The sequence below is a fragment of the Hyalella azteca genome, unplaced genomic scaffold (assembly GCF_000764305.2).
Source record: "Hyalella azteca isolate HAZT.00-mixed unplaced genomic scaffold, Hazt_2.0.2 contig4515, whole genome shotgun sequence".
Classification (NCBI taxonomy): Eukaryota; Metazoa; Arthropoda; class Malacostraca; order Amphipoda; family Hyalellidae; genus Hyalella; species Hyalella azteca.
Window position 1 is genome coordinate 161,295 of NW_025934728.1, and position 16,552 is coordinate 177,846.

General features: G+C 38.4%; 1 protein-coding gene across 1 annotated transcript in view; it reads right to left on the reverse strand.

Moving 5' to 3' along the window:
- The window catches only part of LOC125177736, a 50,303-nt gene extending 34,486 nt beyond the window's left edge, over nt 1-15,817 (reverse strand). Inside the window, exon 1 of the mRNA XM_047880050.1 lies at nt 15,784-15,817. Within this exon, the coding sequence (XP_047736006.1) occupies nt 15,784-15,817 (34 nt within the window). The remainder of the gene's footprint in view (nt 1-15,783) is intronic.
- Nucleotides 15,818-16,552: the final 735 nt, after the last annotated feature.

The window sequence follows — 16,552 nt, forward strand, 5'->3', positions numbered from 1 at the left end:
CTCGTCTCGTGCCTCGTCTCGTGCCTCGTCTCGTGCCTCGTCTCGTGCCTCGTCTCATGCCTCGTCTCGTGCCTCGTCTCGTGCCTCGTCTCATGCCTCGTCTCGTGCCTCGTCTCGTGCCTCGTCTCATGCCTCGTCTCATGCCTCGTCTCGTGCCTCGTCTCGTGCCTCGTCTCGTGCCTCGTCTCAGTAGGTCTATAATGAAGGCGCTCTACCTTGGCTACCCAGACCAACCGACGCTCCCCCCGACTCATGCAAGCTCTAGAAGAGCAATTCTACAAGCTGGCATTCAATTTAATAACTTTTAATGGTTGCTGCATTCAATTTAATTAAATAATAGTTGTCAGGCCTGTAGCTTGAAATAAAATATGAATCAAACAACGCAATGATCTATTTCCATATTCGTGTCAAAATTCGTCAGAATTTGTTTCGTAACGAGCAACTCTTCTCTTCCTAACAATGTCCTTTACATTCGCCTCTCAAAATATTAACAATATTATTAACGGCACCAACGGTCGGTGTCCAAAAAATAACTACATTAAATATAGCCTTAAAATGGAAGATGAATTGACTAAAATTTGTTTCTGACAACTTCAACCGACATATTCTTTCTGAAGAACATCCTTCCAAACTCACCAATTGACTGACACATCACAAATTAAAAAACAAAGATTCTGACTGTGAGAGAATGATGAAGACTTAGTCCAAGCTCTATTCAAGTAAATTATCAGTTATCTAAAATAAAATTAATTAACAGACATAAAACTAATTATTAATGTAACACATTATTAGTGATTATTAGAGTAATTTTACGTTCCAGAAGTCAGCGTGACTGTCTACGCATCTGTTAACGCGTTGCCATTGTGGTTAAAGTCGCATTATCTAACGCCAGACCTGCTAGATGAGAGAATAATAAAATAAAATATATTATCACAATATATTGCAGAAAGTCGTTCTGTTAACACCAAAGAATGTTCCCCATTTTGTCAGAGCAAAAACGCAGAACAGTGAACACTCAAGGTTTTTATGTGCAGAAAAGGATCATATGATTGTAAAATTGATTGAAAATTTTTAATAATAAAATCATAATAAATATATATAAATGGAAAGGATCACAAATTATAATCAATGAATTTGTTCTTTAAAATGTTTTCTTTTACTTGTATTAAACGACTAATGACTTAAACAAATTTATATTATAATAATTTCTAGTTGGTAGAATTACTGTCGAAAAAAATATAGCGATTCTAATTATTATTAAGCACAATATGTATTCATAGCTGTATAATATTAATAGAAACAATATGGCAGGTCCAAAATCACTAGATACCATATAAATAGGAACAATATTCCAGGAGCAATGAATAAGACCGTGCATAATTAATGAATAAGACTGTGAATAATTCATCACCGAGGCGCCGATTATTGATGTACGTCATTAGAGGAGCGGGATAATCGATCGCCGTGCGTCAAGAGAGTTAATTACGTCCAGCGTATAATAAACGTCTCTCAGGCGTCCAGCGTATAATGAACGTCTCTCAGCCGTCCAGCGTATAATGAACGTCTCTCAGCCGTCCAGAGCCTATATACTTTCAAAATTCGCTAAGTGAACGTAAATACTTACGCTCTATTTTCTTGTCTATGATTGGTGGATTTTGCTTGAAAGGCCGTCAATGATTGGCTGATGAACTTACGATCTCTTAACTTTTTTTTTAAGTATGAGCCCAAGGGCCATACTTTCAAAACTCGCTAAGTGAACGTTAATACTTACGCTCTATTTTCTTGTCTATGATTGGTGGATTTTGCTTGAATGGCCTTAAATGATTGATGAACTTACGATATCTTAACTTTTTTTGAAAGTATAGGCCCAGCAAGTCCTGGATGAAGACTAAACTCCAGCCTTAAACCTGCACTAATACGGTGCTTGCTCAGCGATAATTCAGCTCTCATATCGGTGCCCCCGCGACACTTGCAGATTTAATAAGATGAAGTTCACAGAAAACTTCCCGTGCGCCTCCTAGGAGGGCGTAAATTAGCTGTGGTTAAGAGCTAAGATTGGCTTAAAGAAATTCCATGACTGGACTCAATTAAGTTAATGCAGTGCTGACGTGTAATAATTTGTTACGCTATACCGACAGAAAAAGGTGGGATTTATTCAATTCATTCATGTGTCTTTAAAGGTTAAATTTAGAACCGACTTAAAAAGATATAGTTGCATAGCATTGAGCTCTAAGCGTTCGTTTAAGTGAAATATTAAAGCAGCATTTCAAGTTAAGCCTTTTTAATTGTTATATCACGGGGTGCCAGGGGATCTACTAATTATTACAAACATTCTAAATCTTAGGTGGTAAAATGAAAGTTTTTAAACCCAGAATAAGTTCTGAAAAAAATATGAAGTAGAAATTCCAAACTAAATCAGGCCTGGAATTGGAAAATAATAAAGAAAGAGTGCACGTAAAAGCTTTCAACAGTTTTCCTATACTAGAGTTTCAGGTCAGCACGTACGTATGGTATTGATAACGGTAATGTATCCGTAGAAAACCAATAAATACTTATCTAAGTTATATTCAAACCATTTGACCGCTTATCTCAGCATCAAGTACCAATATGACCATTTGTGTTTACAATGAAAACCCTCTGCTACAAAGCAGGGCCCATACTTAAAAAAAAAGTTAAGAGATCGTAAGTTCATCAGCCAATCATTGACGGCCTTTCAAGCAAAATCCACCAATCATAGACAAGAAAATAGAGCGTAAGTACTTACGTTCACTTAGCGAGTTTTGAAAGCATGGCCCCAGAACAGTCACAGAACAGTCCTCGGCACATTTGAACAGTAGTCGTTCGATTAGATCATTTACTGAACAAACTTACGGTTACAGAAAACACCCGTCGGTCACGCCAGAATGCCTCGACGTTTTGTTTGCGTTTGCATGATAAGGATGATAAGTCCTCAGGTACAATCCACAAAGACAACAAGCCTTCATTTGTCGGGCCAGTTCAGCAAACGAGCTATTCAGCCGTACTATCGCGCAAAATAGTACTACCTCATAGTACTATATACTATGTATAATACATCAAAACCTTTGTACTATGTAATAGTACAAAAGATCTGATAGCCGTACTATCAAAAATACTTACGAGTTCGTAAATCCGTCAGCTTTTCACTGACGGCTTTTCAAGCTAAATCCACTAATCATACACGAAAAATTGGCCGCTAAATGTACGTGGGCCGCTACGTGTCTGCGATGTTGATAGCAATTCGCCAAGTTCCAGAGTCACACATCGCAGCTCTAGACGCTTTATAAGAGAAGAAACAAGCCGAGTTCTAGAGTCACACATAGCACCTCTAGACGCTCTTAGTCTAAGAAAAGAAACACGACGGGTTCCAGAGTCACACATCGCCCCCTCTAGACGCTATAAGAGAAGAAACAAGTCGAGTTCAGCCTTTGTTCACTCAATGCTTCACAATTTGTAGGGAGGTCAACCTTACCAAGCGGTGGGACGTTATCAGACAATTACCGTTCATTCGATTCGAGTTGCAAAGCCAATTTAAAGGCTGTCGTATAAGGCTATTGTAAAAGGCTACCGTTTAACGTTTTAACATAAGTAGATTTTTTTCAAAAATGAAAAATCAAGTTCGTGATTTAATTAAATATATAGTAGCATTTAAAAGGTCAACTTCCAGTCCCAGAAAGTAAGAAACGGAGGCAAGTGTTGCAGTGCAGTATCATTCCATGCCTGTCAATTTTTAGCCTTTAACTAAATAGAAAGAAATACATATTTAATGTACTTAAAAGAATATGGCAACTACTCAAGCAAAGAGCAGCAAGAATATCACATACCGAAGCATTTAACCAAGAAGAGAAGCTAAGGAACTTCGCCCACCTAAAAACACTTCAGAATCGCAAACATGAAACATCGTGAAATTTAATGAAAGATCTTTAGCAAGCACTTAGAGTTAGGAATCTCAAATACACAAACAAAAATTTACAGATCGAGCTGCATTTAATTTTTTTAAATGATACACTCACCATCGCTAATGATCTCGTACTTGAAGGCATGGTAACAATTAAGATTTTTCACGCAGAGGAGTATTTATTTTGGTCTGCGGATACACGAACTGTAGCTAAAGGTATTCTTACTGTGTGCAAATATGTTACCGACCGTCACTAATGATATTATTAGCTACAGGTCTGGTATCAAGAGTTACCGTTAGTATATAGAGGTTATCACTATGTGAAGGCATGGTAACAGGATTTATCACGCAGAGAATTATATATTTTGGTCTGCTATACATGAACCGTCGCTAATGCTATTGTTACTGTCTGCAAATATATTACCGACCGTGGCTAATGCTATTCTTACCTACAGGTCTGGTATCAAGAGTTACTGTTAGTATATAGAGGATATCACTAAGTCAAGGAATGCAAGACAAACGCTAACGTCAACTCGCTCGGCATTAAACTGGATACCGGCAGTGAACTGTCGTCGCTGATTGATGATCACGAGTCAATTGTTGGAACTTCAATTGAGTTGCGGCCGGTAAATTGGAGGGCTGAGCGACAGTGAACATCGAAATAGACATCCCCATAATTTGTTTAAGGTTCAAATACATCTTCAAGTTTCAGACGGGGCTATTTGCGTCTGATAGTGTAACTCTAAGTCCGGTTAGACGGCCTCCACCATCCTCCAGGGGCCATACTTCCAAAACTCGCTAAGTGAACGTAAGTACTTACGCTTTATTTTCTTGTCTATTATTGGTGGATTTTGCTCGAAGGGCCGTTAATGATTGGCTGATGAAATTACGATCTCTTAACTTTTTTTTGAAAGTATGGGCCCTGGCTTGCAGACAATTCCTGCCATGGAACGCTTGACCTATGACGCTGAACACTGTTGTTCCGTATCAAGGTTTCCGTGATTACACATTGATTTTGCCGGTAATTCTAATCTTGACATAATGTATATTGTTTTGTTGTCAGGTTAGTGGACGCACAATTCATTAAGCTTATATTAATATCTAGACAGATAATTCATTTCTCCATAGAATTCCGGTTCATTTATAGCTATCAGTTGAAGACATGGAAGTTCCACAGGACTGCAGTGAAGATGACTTTAATTCTTTTATACAATTTTTTGGTTGTAGTCCCAAGATTAAGATATATTGAGCAATAATTATTGCTAAAATCTGAAATTACTAAAAGTGTGTTGTTTTACGGCGGTTTGATTTCCATAAAATTTCCGTGTAAATAGAATCATTTGTTCAGTTGTTTATTGAAATTTACTACCAGGATTTACACTCTTTCTATATTATTAATCACCTTCATCATTTTATTCTACTCTTACATAGAAAAAATGATCGGGCACCAAAGTCATACTTTATCATGATGTAAGAAATTATTAACGATTGTAACGTTCATAATTATGATTTGTATTTTTCATTTGATTTAACTCGAGCTTAAGACAAAGATGCGCTCGCACTTATGATTTTTGTAACAAAATTCAGCAATTTGGTGTTAAGCATGTGCCCTGTAGAGCTCTAGCAAATCCTCCCCAGCTCTGCATTGCTACAAAATAACGCCGTAACTCTGCAGAGATTGCACAATATTTGCAGTGTTAGGGATAGCCTTTCAATGTAATAATTTTATCGATAGTTAGGTTCGTGTATTGTCATTTTTGTTTTGAGAGAACTATTAAGTCACTTCGTGTAGACCCGCTGTGTACCTCGTCATTGTTATGTGATCCACCACAGAGCGAGGCTCCGAACTTAGGACGTGATTAGGAATTAGTGGGCACGGGCTAGAAAGAAACGCGGTTTATAGTTTTGTAATTTGTTCTCTTGTGTTTATCGTTTATTTATTATTATAGTTCTTTATTTATCAGATTTTATTCATCCTTTTTGTTTACGATCATTGGCCAAGTGTTCGGGGACAGAGTGTTTATTTATTTATTGACTAGTCCCCAACATAATGGTGCCGTGCCAGCCGGAATCGTGACTGGGTAATGTAAAGTAAAGTAACGTAGAGTAAAGTAACAGAAAGTAACGTAAAGTAAATTAAAGTAAATTTGCATCGTGTGTTTCGGAGCCTTGTCTCGTGTGGTGGATCCCTGAACGCGACTGACAGCTTCTGAACTCGACCAATTTGTATCGATTGTTGCCCGCACGAAGTAAACGCTTCCGAAATGTCTAATGTACGTCATGAGGACTGTGCCTTGTCCAGCCACGCCGATGGGTCTTCTTTCTTCGTGGAAAACCTGGAGTATTTCTCACGATTATTTTCAAGACTTCAGATAATGGAGCAGTCCTTGTCGAGTGATTTTCAACACGTGCTGACCCAATTCAAGAGGACATGGGCGCCGTATTTCCAGAGGAACAGCGAAGTACCTCGGAAGGAAAATGTTGATTGCGGACTGTGCAAGATAATCCGTGATACGGCAACTGAGTACGCGCCTTCGAACGTCAACGAGTCCCACAGGTTTCGGCAGCACGATAATTCTCGCCTTCGACCCCATTGTTCGACAGCCCAGGCCAAGTCAGAAGACCGTCTTGTAAGGAAAGAAGGCGAACGTGCAATTCGTGATGGTCAGAACTCCATTTCTGAGAAAGATGTCTGTGAATATTGTCAGCGTGCCGGTCACGCAAGTCGTGAATGCCGTACCTGGTTGAAACAGTGTTTCATTTGTGGCTCAGGTTTACACTTTCTTCGGAAATGCCCACGTTACAGACGTGCTCGTGTTAGTAAGTTAGCCGATCGAACAGCGTCGCAGCCAGATCGTTCATGTAAGTTTCGCGAATCTTTGGATCGTACAACTGTGAATTCGGCAGTTTACACGAATCGAGATGATTTGATTACCAAAGGCGTGTCAACTGGTAATGTCGAGGACTTGTCGACTATAGCATGTGATAATGGATGCGCTGATATGGTGTATGGTGTGAATGGCTGTAACAGTAAGCGTCACTTTTGTGGTTCCGCTAGTGTTGTGATGAACGATGGATATGTTTCTGGGCGCACGAGTGATCGTAGTTTAGTACAAGAGTTTAACAATTTGAAAGCTAAATATAGTCTTAACTTTACTTTGGAAGACGTCAAAGAAGCTTCTCAAGAACAACAGCCACAATCCGCAACTGAAAAAAATTCGTTAGACTGGACTTATGAGAATGAGGTAGAAGAAATAGTTGATGAAAAGAGACCCGAAACCGTAGAGCATGAACTTTCGTCAGCAATTGGCCAGGATGTTCCATGTGGGCGGGTAAATGTGTCTAACTCAATGGCTACGGTAGTGGAGACTGAAAGTTTGACTAACGATGTGGATAGTCGCTCGCGAGACAATTTCGTTTTCTGGTTAGAGCAGGCGATGTCTGTCCAAGAAGATTTGTTGAAGCGAGTAGCGACTATATCGAAGGGTTTGGACCGGAACTGGAGAAAAGTCTGGGCAGATTTGATCGAAATGAGTGATGATGAGGATGAAAAAAGCGATTCGATGTATGAAATGGTGAAAAAGAATGCATTGAAGGTTGTGGCTAATCATTTGAAGTCTGTGCGTGAAAGTATTAGAGATTATAAAGCAGGCGTGGCAGAACCCTGGTGCGGAAAGTATAGAAGGTAAAATTGTTCAGGAGGCCTAAGGTTTATCTAAGCAGAAATTTCACCTAACGTTAGAAAGTTAGTGCTAAATGTATGATTTTAGAGGTTTCGTATTGTTCGCGCAATGTCCATATTTTGAATTTTTTTAAAGATCGCGCTATTTGTCTGTTTATCTTAAATGTTACCTATTGATCGCGTTATTTCTAAATTGGTCGTGTTGGTCTTGTCACGTTGTAAATTGAATGTAAATAAGAATCCTGTGAAAATTTTAAGAAAGTTAGCGTGTGTATGTATGTGTAATAAAGTTGTATAGTAAAGAAATCTTGATCTGTTTCGCGTTAGATTAGATTCATGCTTAACCTTCTTCGCCCGTACATGTTCACGCATTATAGGATTGTTAAGTGCAATAATGAATTTTTGCACTTGGTGGGGGGTGATGTTAGGGATAGCCTTTCAATGTAATAATTTTATCGATAGTTAGGTTCGTGTATTGTCATTTTTGTTTTGAGAGAACTATTAAGTCACTTCGTGTATCCGTAGCTCTGCAGATATTGCACAATATTTGCAGCGCCGGAAAATATGCAAAACTTTGCGCTTCAGCATTTGTCCGCAAGTCACGTTCCCCTCAATTCAAACTTAATCAAAAGAGAAAATATATTATGTGTATAAACTGCCGGTCGGCAGTTTGGGGCGGAAATTTATTCAAAATACATGATCTTTCCTACTTGACGCTTATAGGTTATTATGACTAACTATCCTAATGTCAACCTTGGATTTCAGACTAATCGCTTATTTATCAGTTAACAATCTTACCTTGAATAAATCAAGAATTTAAACCTTATATCAGAAATTCAAGTGGCTAGTAAGTTGTCCAGTTTGGCAACTCACTAATTTTCGATTAAATGCATCCTGTTGGATCATTCATTTTATTACCAGTATTTAAGCTGAACAGGTTGGATACCATGCAACAATATTATTGTAGTGAAGCAACTATAGTATAACCTAAAATGCATGAAGGTTATCTCATTTTGTGTTTCCTACTGCAACGTTGCTTGTCCGTTTTGCGAGATCAAATACAGTCAAATCTAAGCGTGATCTATCTCGGTTTTCCACGAGTGAAAATGCGACAAGAAATAAAATCGGTTAATAGCAGCGAGCGATTACAAAAGATCAGAGGTATAATCATCAATAGGATATAAACGAGACTAGGTATAGAAAGATCACAACGTGCAAAAAAATTGTGCTTTCAGTAAACCCGAGTTACAAATACCCTTGAGAAATTAGGCCTGCCAAAATGATGACGTATTCATAGGCTCCTGAACGAAATAGTTCATCTCTCTTAAACCCCTTAAACCAATGCAGAAAATAGCTATAGGGTCCAATACAAATGCATTTTTAATAAATGTAATAAAATTAATCAAATGAAATTTCACAGAACTTGAAATTTTTTAATCATTGTACAGCATTTTTCAACACACAACATTAACTAAGATTTTCTGTATTGAAGACTCGGATGCAGAATAAAAAACTTCCAGCAGCTCAGCCATCATCATCGCTACGCCATTAAACAAAAGAAAAATATACAGTAAGAACTGTGAACTGAAAAACACTCCCACGTTCTGACGGGGGAAAAACTCCACGGGCGTTTTTTCCACTCAGCAACAACGTGAGCTAGACAAACGTAGGACGAAAAATACCCTGTGCATCTGGGTTATTTGCTACTCGATAACAATAGGCAAACGTAGAACGAATGCTACTCAATGCTACTCAATATGAGTAGCATGCTACTCAATAACAACGGAGAGCAACTGGTTGTTTTAAGCATAACTAATAACAGCATTTATTAACAACAGCATAAGCATTTATTGCACAACTTATTTACTGAAGGGATTGTCATGTAGGGATGGTCTCTTGTGAGTTATTTGAAATCAGAGGATTCTCAGTCATTAGGAGAAAAAAAATGTACAAAGGGGAATTAGATGTAGGGATTTTAATAGTCACTTGAAAGACTATCTACCATGTATGACATGAAAGGCCGCTAAGCCGCTACATGCATACAAGATTAATATTGGACTAGTACATATTTCATCGTTAACGTGTTGGTCCTGGATCAAAATGCATCATACATGCAGCTCCATGTTCATAATTTCATATATTTGTATGAAGAGCCCTGCATCTCCGTCTCAATTCATACCTTACCGCATTCATATTTTGAGTGACAAGTAACTCATAATTAAATCAAGCACAAAAATTATTCACCAGCATCTTTCAATCGTATTTTCAAAGTAAGGCAACATTTTTATGAATATTATTGTCAATAATTTAGAACGATTCCTAAAATTGAAGCTCCACACAGACGAACTATACAAGCCTTCCTTTCCTCTCTTAGCTTTCAAAACTCGATTAGTGAACGTAAGTACGTACGCTCTATTATCTTGTCTATGATTGGTGGATTTTGCTTGAAAGGCCGACAATGATTGGCCGATGAACTTACGATATCTTGACTTTTTTGAAAGTATGGGCCCAGAAATTCAAACAAACTGGTGCGGGCGGCGGCTATTTTAAGGGCAATCGAAGAGCGTTCAGCAGCTCATGTAGCAGGGGTTAGTTGGAGCAGACGTTACGGAGGTCTAACTTGGTATCCTTGGTATTTGTTTGGGACGTAGCAGTCCCAGGCCACGATGGATCGCCGCCTCTGATTATCGTTCATCCACTCTCCACAGCAAATCAGTGGTGGCATCAGCATGAACAGCGTTTGGAAGAATCAATTGTAAAAGCGTACGTAGTCATCAATTGTGATACATGGTAGAATCAATTGTTCACGCACGTAATTGTAAAAGCGTACGTGAAATCAATTGTAAAAGCGTAAAGATGCTTCAGTATATTACATGGAGCCACCATCGTAGAAGCTGCGGTTAAAGCGGTACAAAATGCGTAAGCGCTTGGACGAGCCATTACAAGAAGCAGCATCAGATGCAACAACAGATGCAACACTAGTTGCGGCAGCAGATGCAACAACAAATGCAACACTAGTTGCGGCAGCAGATGCAACAACAAATGCAACACTAGTTGCGGCAGCAGATGCAACAACAAATGCAACACTAGTTGCGGCAGCAGATGCAACAACAGATGCAACACTAGTTGCGGCAGCAGATGCAACAACAAATGCAACACTAGTTGCAGCAGCAGATGCAACAACAAATGCAACACTAGTTGCGGCAGCAGATGCAACAACAAATGCAACACTAGTTGCGGCAGCAGATGCAACAACAAATGCAACACTAGTTGCGGCAGCAGATGCAACAACAAATGCAACACTAGTTGCGGCAGCAGATGCAACAACAAATGCAACACTAGTTGCGGCAGCAGATGCAACACTAGTTGCGGCAGCAGATGCAACACTAGTTGCGGCAGCAGATGCAACAACAGATGCAACACTAGTTGCGGCAGCAGATGCAACAACAGATGCAACACTAGTTGCGGCAGCAGATGCAACAACAAATGCAACACTAGATCCAGCAGCAGTTCAAAACTCTGCAGTGCGAGTCGTCTAAGTTTACGAGGCAATAAGCAGGCGCAGGTCTGCCAACACGAAAACCTCCTAAAGCTTCTATTTTTTATTAGCAATTTATTAAAGGCAAGCCACTTTATTGGGCACTAGAACGAGCCTAGCGGCAATGTTCACTGATCCTCGACCAGCAACACGTGCATCAGTCGTTGCAAGCACCACTTAAATCTGTTGCTTTCACACTTAATTTAGGAAGCGATTTTTGTGGCTCCTTACCATGCTAAAATTTGACTCACAGTATCTACAAATCCAAACTTCAATAACAAACTTCTCGCTTATTTACAAAATTTTCACTTAAATTTGCCCCCGTACATTTTGTGGACATGAACTTTCTTCAGCACTTTGATTACTAGCTTTCTTCACCAATATGAAAAAATATTATTTAGAAACGACAACAGTAGGCAAAAAAGCTGTCAAGTAAACATAATAGTACGAAGGTCTCATGATAATGTTGAGGGATATTTACTTCAGAATGGCACCGTCACTACAAATAAGTCAGGACTGCACACTCGGGTTTAAATAATAATATAATAAGACGCATGTCAGTTGAATAATATTGGTATTACTCCTTCAGTACAGCTTGCTAAAAATCCTTTTTGATGACCACATGCTACGAATAGAAGCAAAGTTTTTTGCAATACTATTTCTAAAATAGATGAGAGAGAGTTGACATGAGTGCTGGAGGACTATACCTCTTATCATTATCTCAAACGGTCAGGAAAGGATTTCAGTTGAGATAAATACTTAGTATTCACAATATTTTTAGTAAAACATGTCTACACAGTTGCGTTGTGCCCCTGTAGTCCTTACCAGCGCGCAACTAAAACATGAAAGAATAAAATTCTGAAAGTATAGAAAACCTAAATTGCGGAATTGTGAAGTTTAAATGAAAATGGAATAATTTTGCTATAAAATATGAATAAATTTATAATATTCCCTAACAATGGGTACGTACGGTGGCGACTCATTTGTTCTGAAGTGGGTCGAGCGGGTCAACTCTAGACTTATTAAGCCTTTATACCAGGTGCGCGTTTTAATGGCTCAATCACTACCCATTTTTCCATAGAATAACCCCACTTCCCCTTCATTACGATACGTTTCACACTAGACATTCAATCTACATTATCCGAATGATAATGTAGATTTCATTCAATCTACTCGTACATTCTCCGAATGATCTCATTATGGCCACTATAAAAGTCGCTCCAAAAACATCGCTCTCTTGAATTCCAAATTTGCTTCAGTGCTGTCTTACGACCATGAATTAGTGCACCAATTAAATGAGCCGTGAAATCGTGTTCTCCAAATCCCATCTTCTTCATTGTCGTAAAATCCCGGAAGAGGCGCTCGTAAAGCGGGATCGCTTATGAAGCTCGCAAGGTTCCGTCGTTACCTGCTCCAGGGAATCGTCTTGCCACAGTCTTGTAACTCGTTCCAGATAAATGTGATGTCTTCCCAATATAAGCATAGATAGTATAACCTGGTACAGTGCAGTAGGTTATAATCTAGTACTATATTAGTGTCGGCGTTCGAGAATTTTCCATGTTTAGCTTGTCGCCAATTTTAGTACTATTCTTGACTTTTCTCCGGAAGATCTGGCCTTTTGACCTGGGCCCATACTTTCAAAAAAAGTTAAGAGATCGTAAGTTCATCAGCCAATCATTGGCGGACTTTCAAGCAAAATCCACCAATAATAGGCATGCAAGAAAATAGAGCGTAAGTACTTACGTTCACTTAGCGAGTTTTGAAAGTATGGCCCCGGATCTTTACATAACTGACGTTTAAGATAAGAAGCTACTGAACTTTGTTCAAGTCTGTGAGATGGAGGCCGGTGAGTCGATGCTGTTCTTGTTACTCTCGTATTCCGGTGCCCATTCCATTATAATTTATAGTATTCCACAAACTCGGATATTGCGAGAGAATTATAATTAATCTTGAGCTACTTCGTGGCAAAAATTAGGAAGCTGAAATTGCACGCAGCCATTAAGCCAAGCTTTAGGTTTTTCACCCACTAGAAAGTCGAAACGATATGTAATGTCTGAAGTCTGCGAAATATCTTACAATCTACAGATCCCAGGATGTCAAAAAAAATTAAGTTAGATAATTGAAACTATATAAACTATTTAACGTGTTTTACACGTCGGGTCTTGAAAATGGTTTAAAAAACGACAACTTTGAAAAAATATCGAGTTACAACAAACAGCATGATGACGGTACAGTTTAAACAAAATAGAGATTTACATAGACGAGTACATCAATTCACAAGATATATCTTAGAGTTCGATTGCAGTTGTAGGGAATAAATATTAAAAAATATAACTCAGTACTCACTGCAATGAGCGACAGAGAGCGCATTTTCTCTAAATCGACGAAAACGTGAAGTCACGTATACAGACGGACGGACGGACGTACACGACGAGCACAATATAGGGAGGGCATTTTTTCCATAAATGAGAAAATGCGCTAAAAATGAGTTAAAAAGCGACTATAATGTCATTGGATGTTCCTCTTCACTCTATCATCAGTGCCGCACAATGCGATCCTCGACGTTCTCTCAGTTGACTCAGATCGTGACTGCTGCATGTGATATAAGATGATCCGGTATCTTAACATAACATAACATAGTGATATCGGCGCTGATGTGTAGGCCTGATGTGGCCTGTCGCCGATTCTTTTTCTTTTCGTGCCTTGTTCACAGAAGATCTAAACTCGTGTCATTTGACCGGATCTTTTCATGACTGGCGATAGTTTGAAGTAGCTACTAGACTTCCACCGGGTTCGATAAGGAGCTAGGCATTTCAAATCTGAACATATATTTTTCCATAGCTTTATATCTTATATACCATCATCTTATATACCATCGGACAAGCAAAAGGCTGCCGGTTTTCCGTGATCCGATCTTAATTCATGTGATAAGATTTCATAACTAAAAAAATAAAAATTAATAAACTTCAAATGGGGAAAGTCTTTTAATTATGTTTATATGAAAAAAAACTTAAAATATAACGTGTTGCCATTTATAGTATATTTGTTATAGTACGAATTGTAATATAAAAAACCTTAGTACGTTATTAGCTCTGAAAAAATGCACTAATGAATGTTAAGCTGGTTATAAACAGCGAAATAAAAATAGCGCGACCTCTCACTTTAGAACGTTTAATTACTCATATTCGGCAAATTGTTTCTGATTTTGGAGGCTTGATGCAGTTTGGGATCATCCAAAATTTATTCACCTCTCACCCGTTCCCCAGGTTTCCAAAATCGATATTTTCATGCTCTATAAGAACTTTTCATGCATTCATATGTTCGTCTATCGCCATCTAGCACTTAATCTAGGAGAGTAATTATCTGGGGCCGAGGAAATTTCCACAATCCATGAAATTATTATTTATTATTACATTATATTATTATTTCCAGAGTAACTGGAGCTTCAATGATCATTGAAGTTGACCAATTCAAGAAACTGGTTGATAGTGCGATTATTACAAGGTATTTAAAAAATTTTCACGACTTCAGAATTTACAAAATCGGCAATGCTTCCGAAGTTTCACGTTAAAGAAAGAATCTGAAATAGAACATCAAATTGCTACGTCATTCAGCGCCTACAGGCAAACCTTATAATCTCCCAGAAAATTTATCTTCCGAACAATGTTTCACGTGGATAAATGTTTTTTTTTTCATCGTGACAAACTCATACGTGTAATGTAGGTATATTGATACTATGAATGCGAGCATACAACTTTGATCTGCGCTCATCATCATCGTCGATGCTGGAAAAATAACGCAATATACCCACACTAAAAATAAAATAACAGTGTTATATATAATCATTATAGTATTTATTTATTTTACATCACACTTTACTCATCATTAAAATTGACGCTGGATCGCAGGCTGCCACTGGCTTAACGAATGCAAATCATTTCAAATTTTTTACTGGCAAATAATAATTAATAATTTAATAATAATAATAATTTAATAATAATAATAATAATTTCAAATAATTTCTGAGTACGAGTTCAGGCCAGGGTAATCCGTGCAATAAATTATGAATTAGCAAAATTAAATCCATTATCTCGAAATTTTTAGACTTTTCAGAAGGATTTTACGATGGGTTGATTTCCTTAGAAGTAATGCAAACCGCCATATTGTTTTATTAAACAGCCATATATGTGAGCATCCTATACTGGGGGTATACAGGATGCTTACAGTGTCTTCGCTCATTTAATTATATTCCTAGCTATATTCTAAGAAATTCCATTCATAGTGGAACTCATTATGAATCATTATAAAATTTGGAATTTAAATCATTAGGAATCATAGGAATCATTATCAATCTTTATTTAAATCAATCATATGGATCAAATCATTAGGAATCATAATAAAATATATCAGGAATTTAAAAGCAAAGAAAATCGCCAAAAAGTGCTTTTTATGCTTTTAAATTCCTGGTAAATTTGCGATTCAAGCAACCAAGTGATCTAAATACTTATATCCGATTGCTATCTATCATCGTAGAACTTTCAATTAATCATCATAAGCTTAGCAATAAATCATTGTTTAATCTGAAATAAATCACCGTAGAATTTGCAATCGATTATTGTAGAACTTGGTTTTGATCGTAAAAGTTACAATCTTCATAAAACTTGATGTCTTCATAAAACATGGTTGTAAAAACATGAAAACTTCATGGTTTTCATGGGAAAATTTCCATCTTCAAAAAACATGGTTGCGCCATGATCGCAACCATGCAGTGTGGCCCGGCCAGGCAGCCACGGTGCTGCAGCCACGGTGCAGCAGCCACGGTGCAGCAGCCGCGGTGCAGCAGCCACAGTGCAGCAGCCATGGTGCAGCAGGTGCAGCAGGTGCAGCAGGTGCTGCAGGTGCTGCTGGCAGGTCGTTTGTTAAGCCGATGGACCGACGGCAGCAGCGGTCTGAGGGGAGCCTTCACTTACACCGAGGGGAAACCTGACTAAACCAAGGGGAACTTTTACTCATGAACAAACTCATTCGGTTGTTCAATGGCCTTCATGGTAAATGCTACAATAATTTAAAATATGTAAAGTATGTTCGGCAAGAGATCGTTGTCTTCAACCACTGCAGTGATGTCCAGGTATCGTATGCTAATTTAATATATAGTGAAGACCTTCATCACGAGATTGTATCCTAATAAGTTCTCTTTTTAGCGCATTTTCTCATTTATGGAAAAAATGCACTATTGTGCTCGCCATGACCGTCGGTTTGTCTGTCTGTCCGTCCGTGACTCCACGTTTTCGTCGACGAGACAATGCGCTCTCTGTCACTCACTACAGTGAGTACTGAGTAATATTTTTGTTAATTCACTGATGTAGTACCTGATACTTTACTCCCATTGAACACTGGCAATCTTCTTCGACTAAAA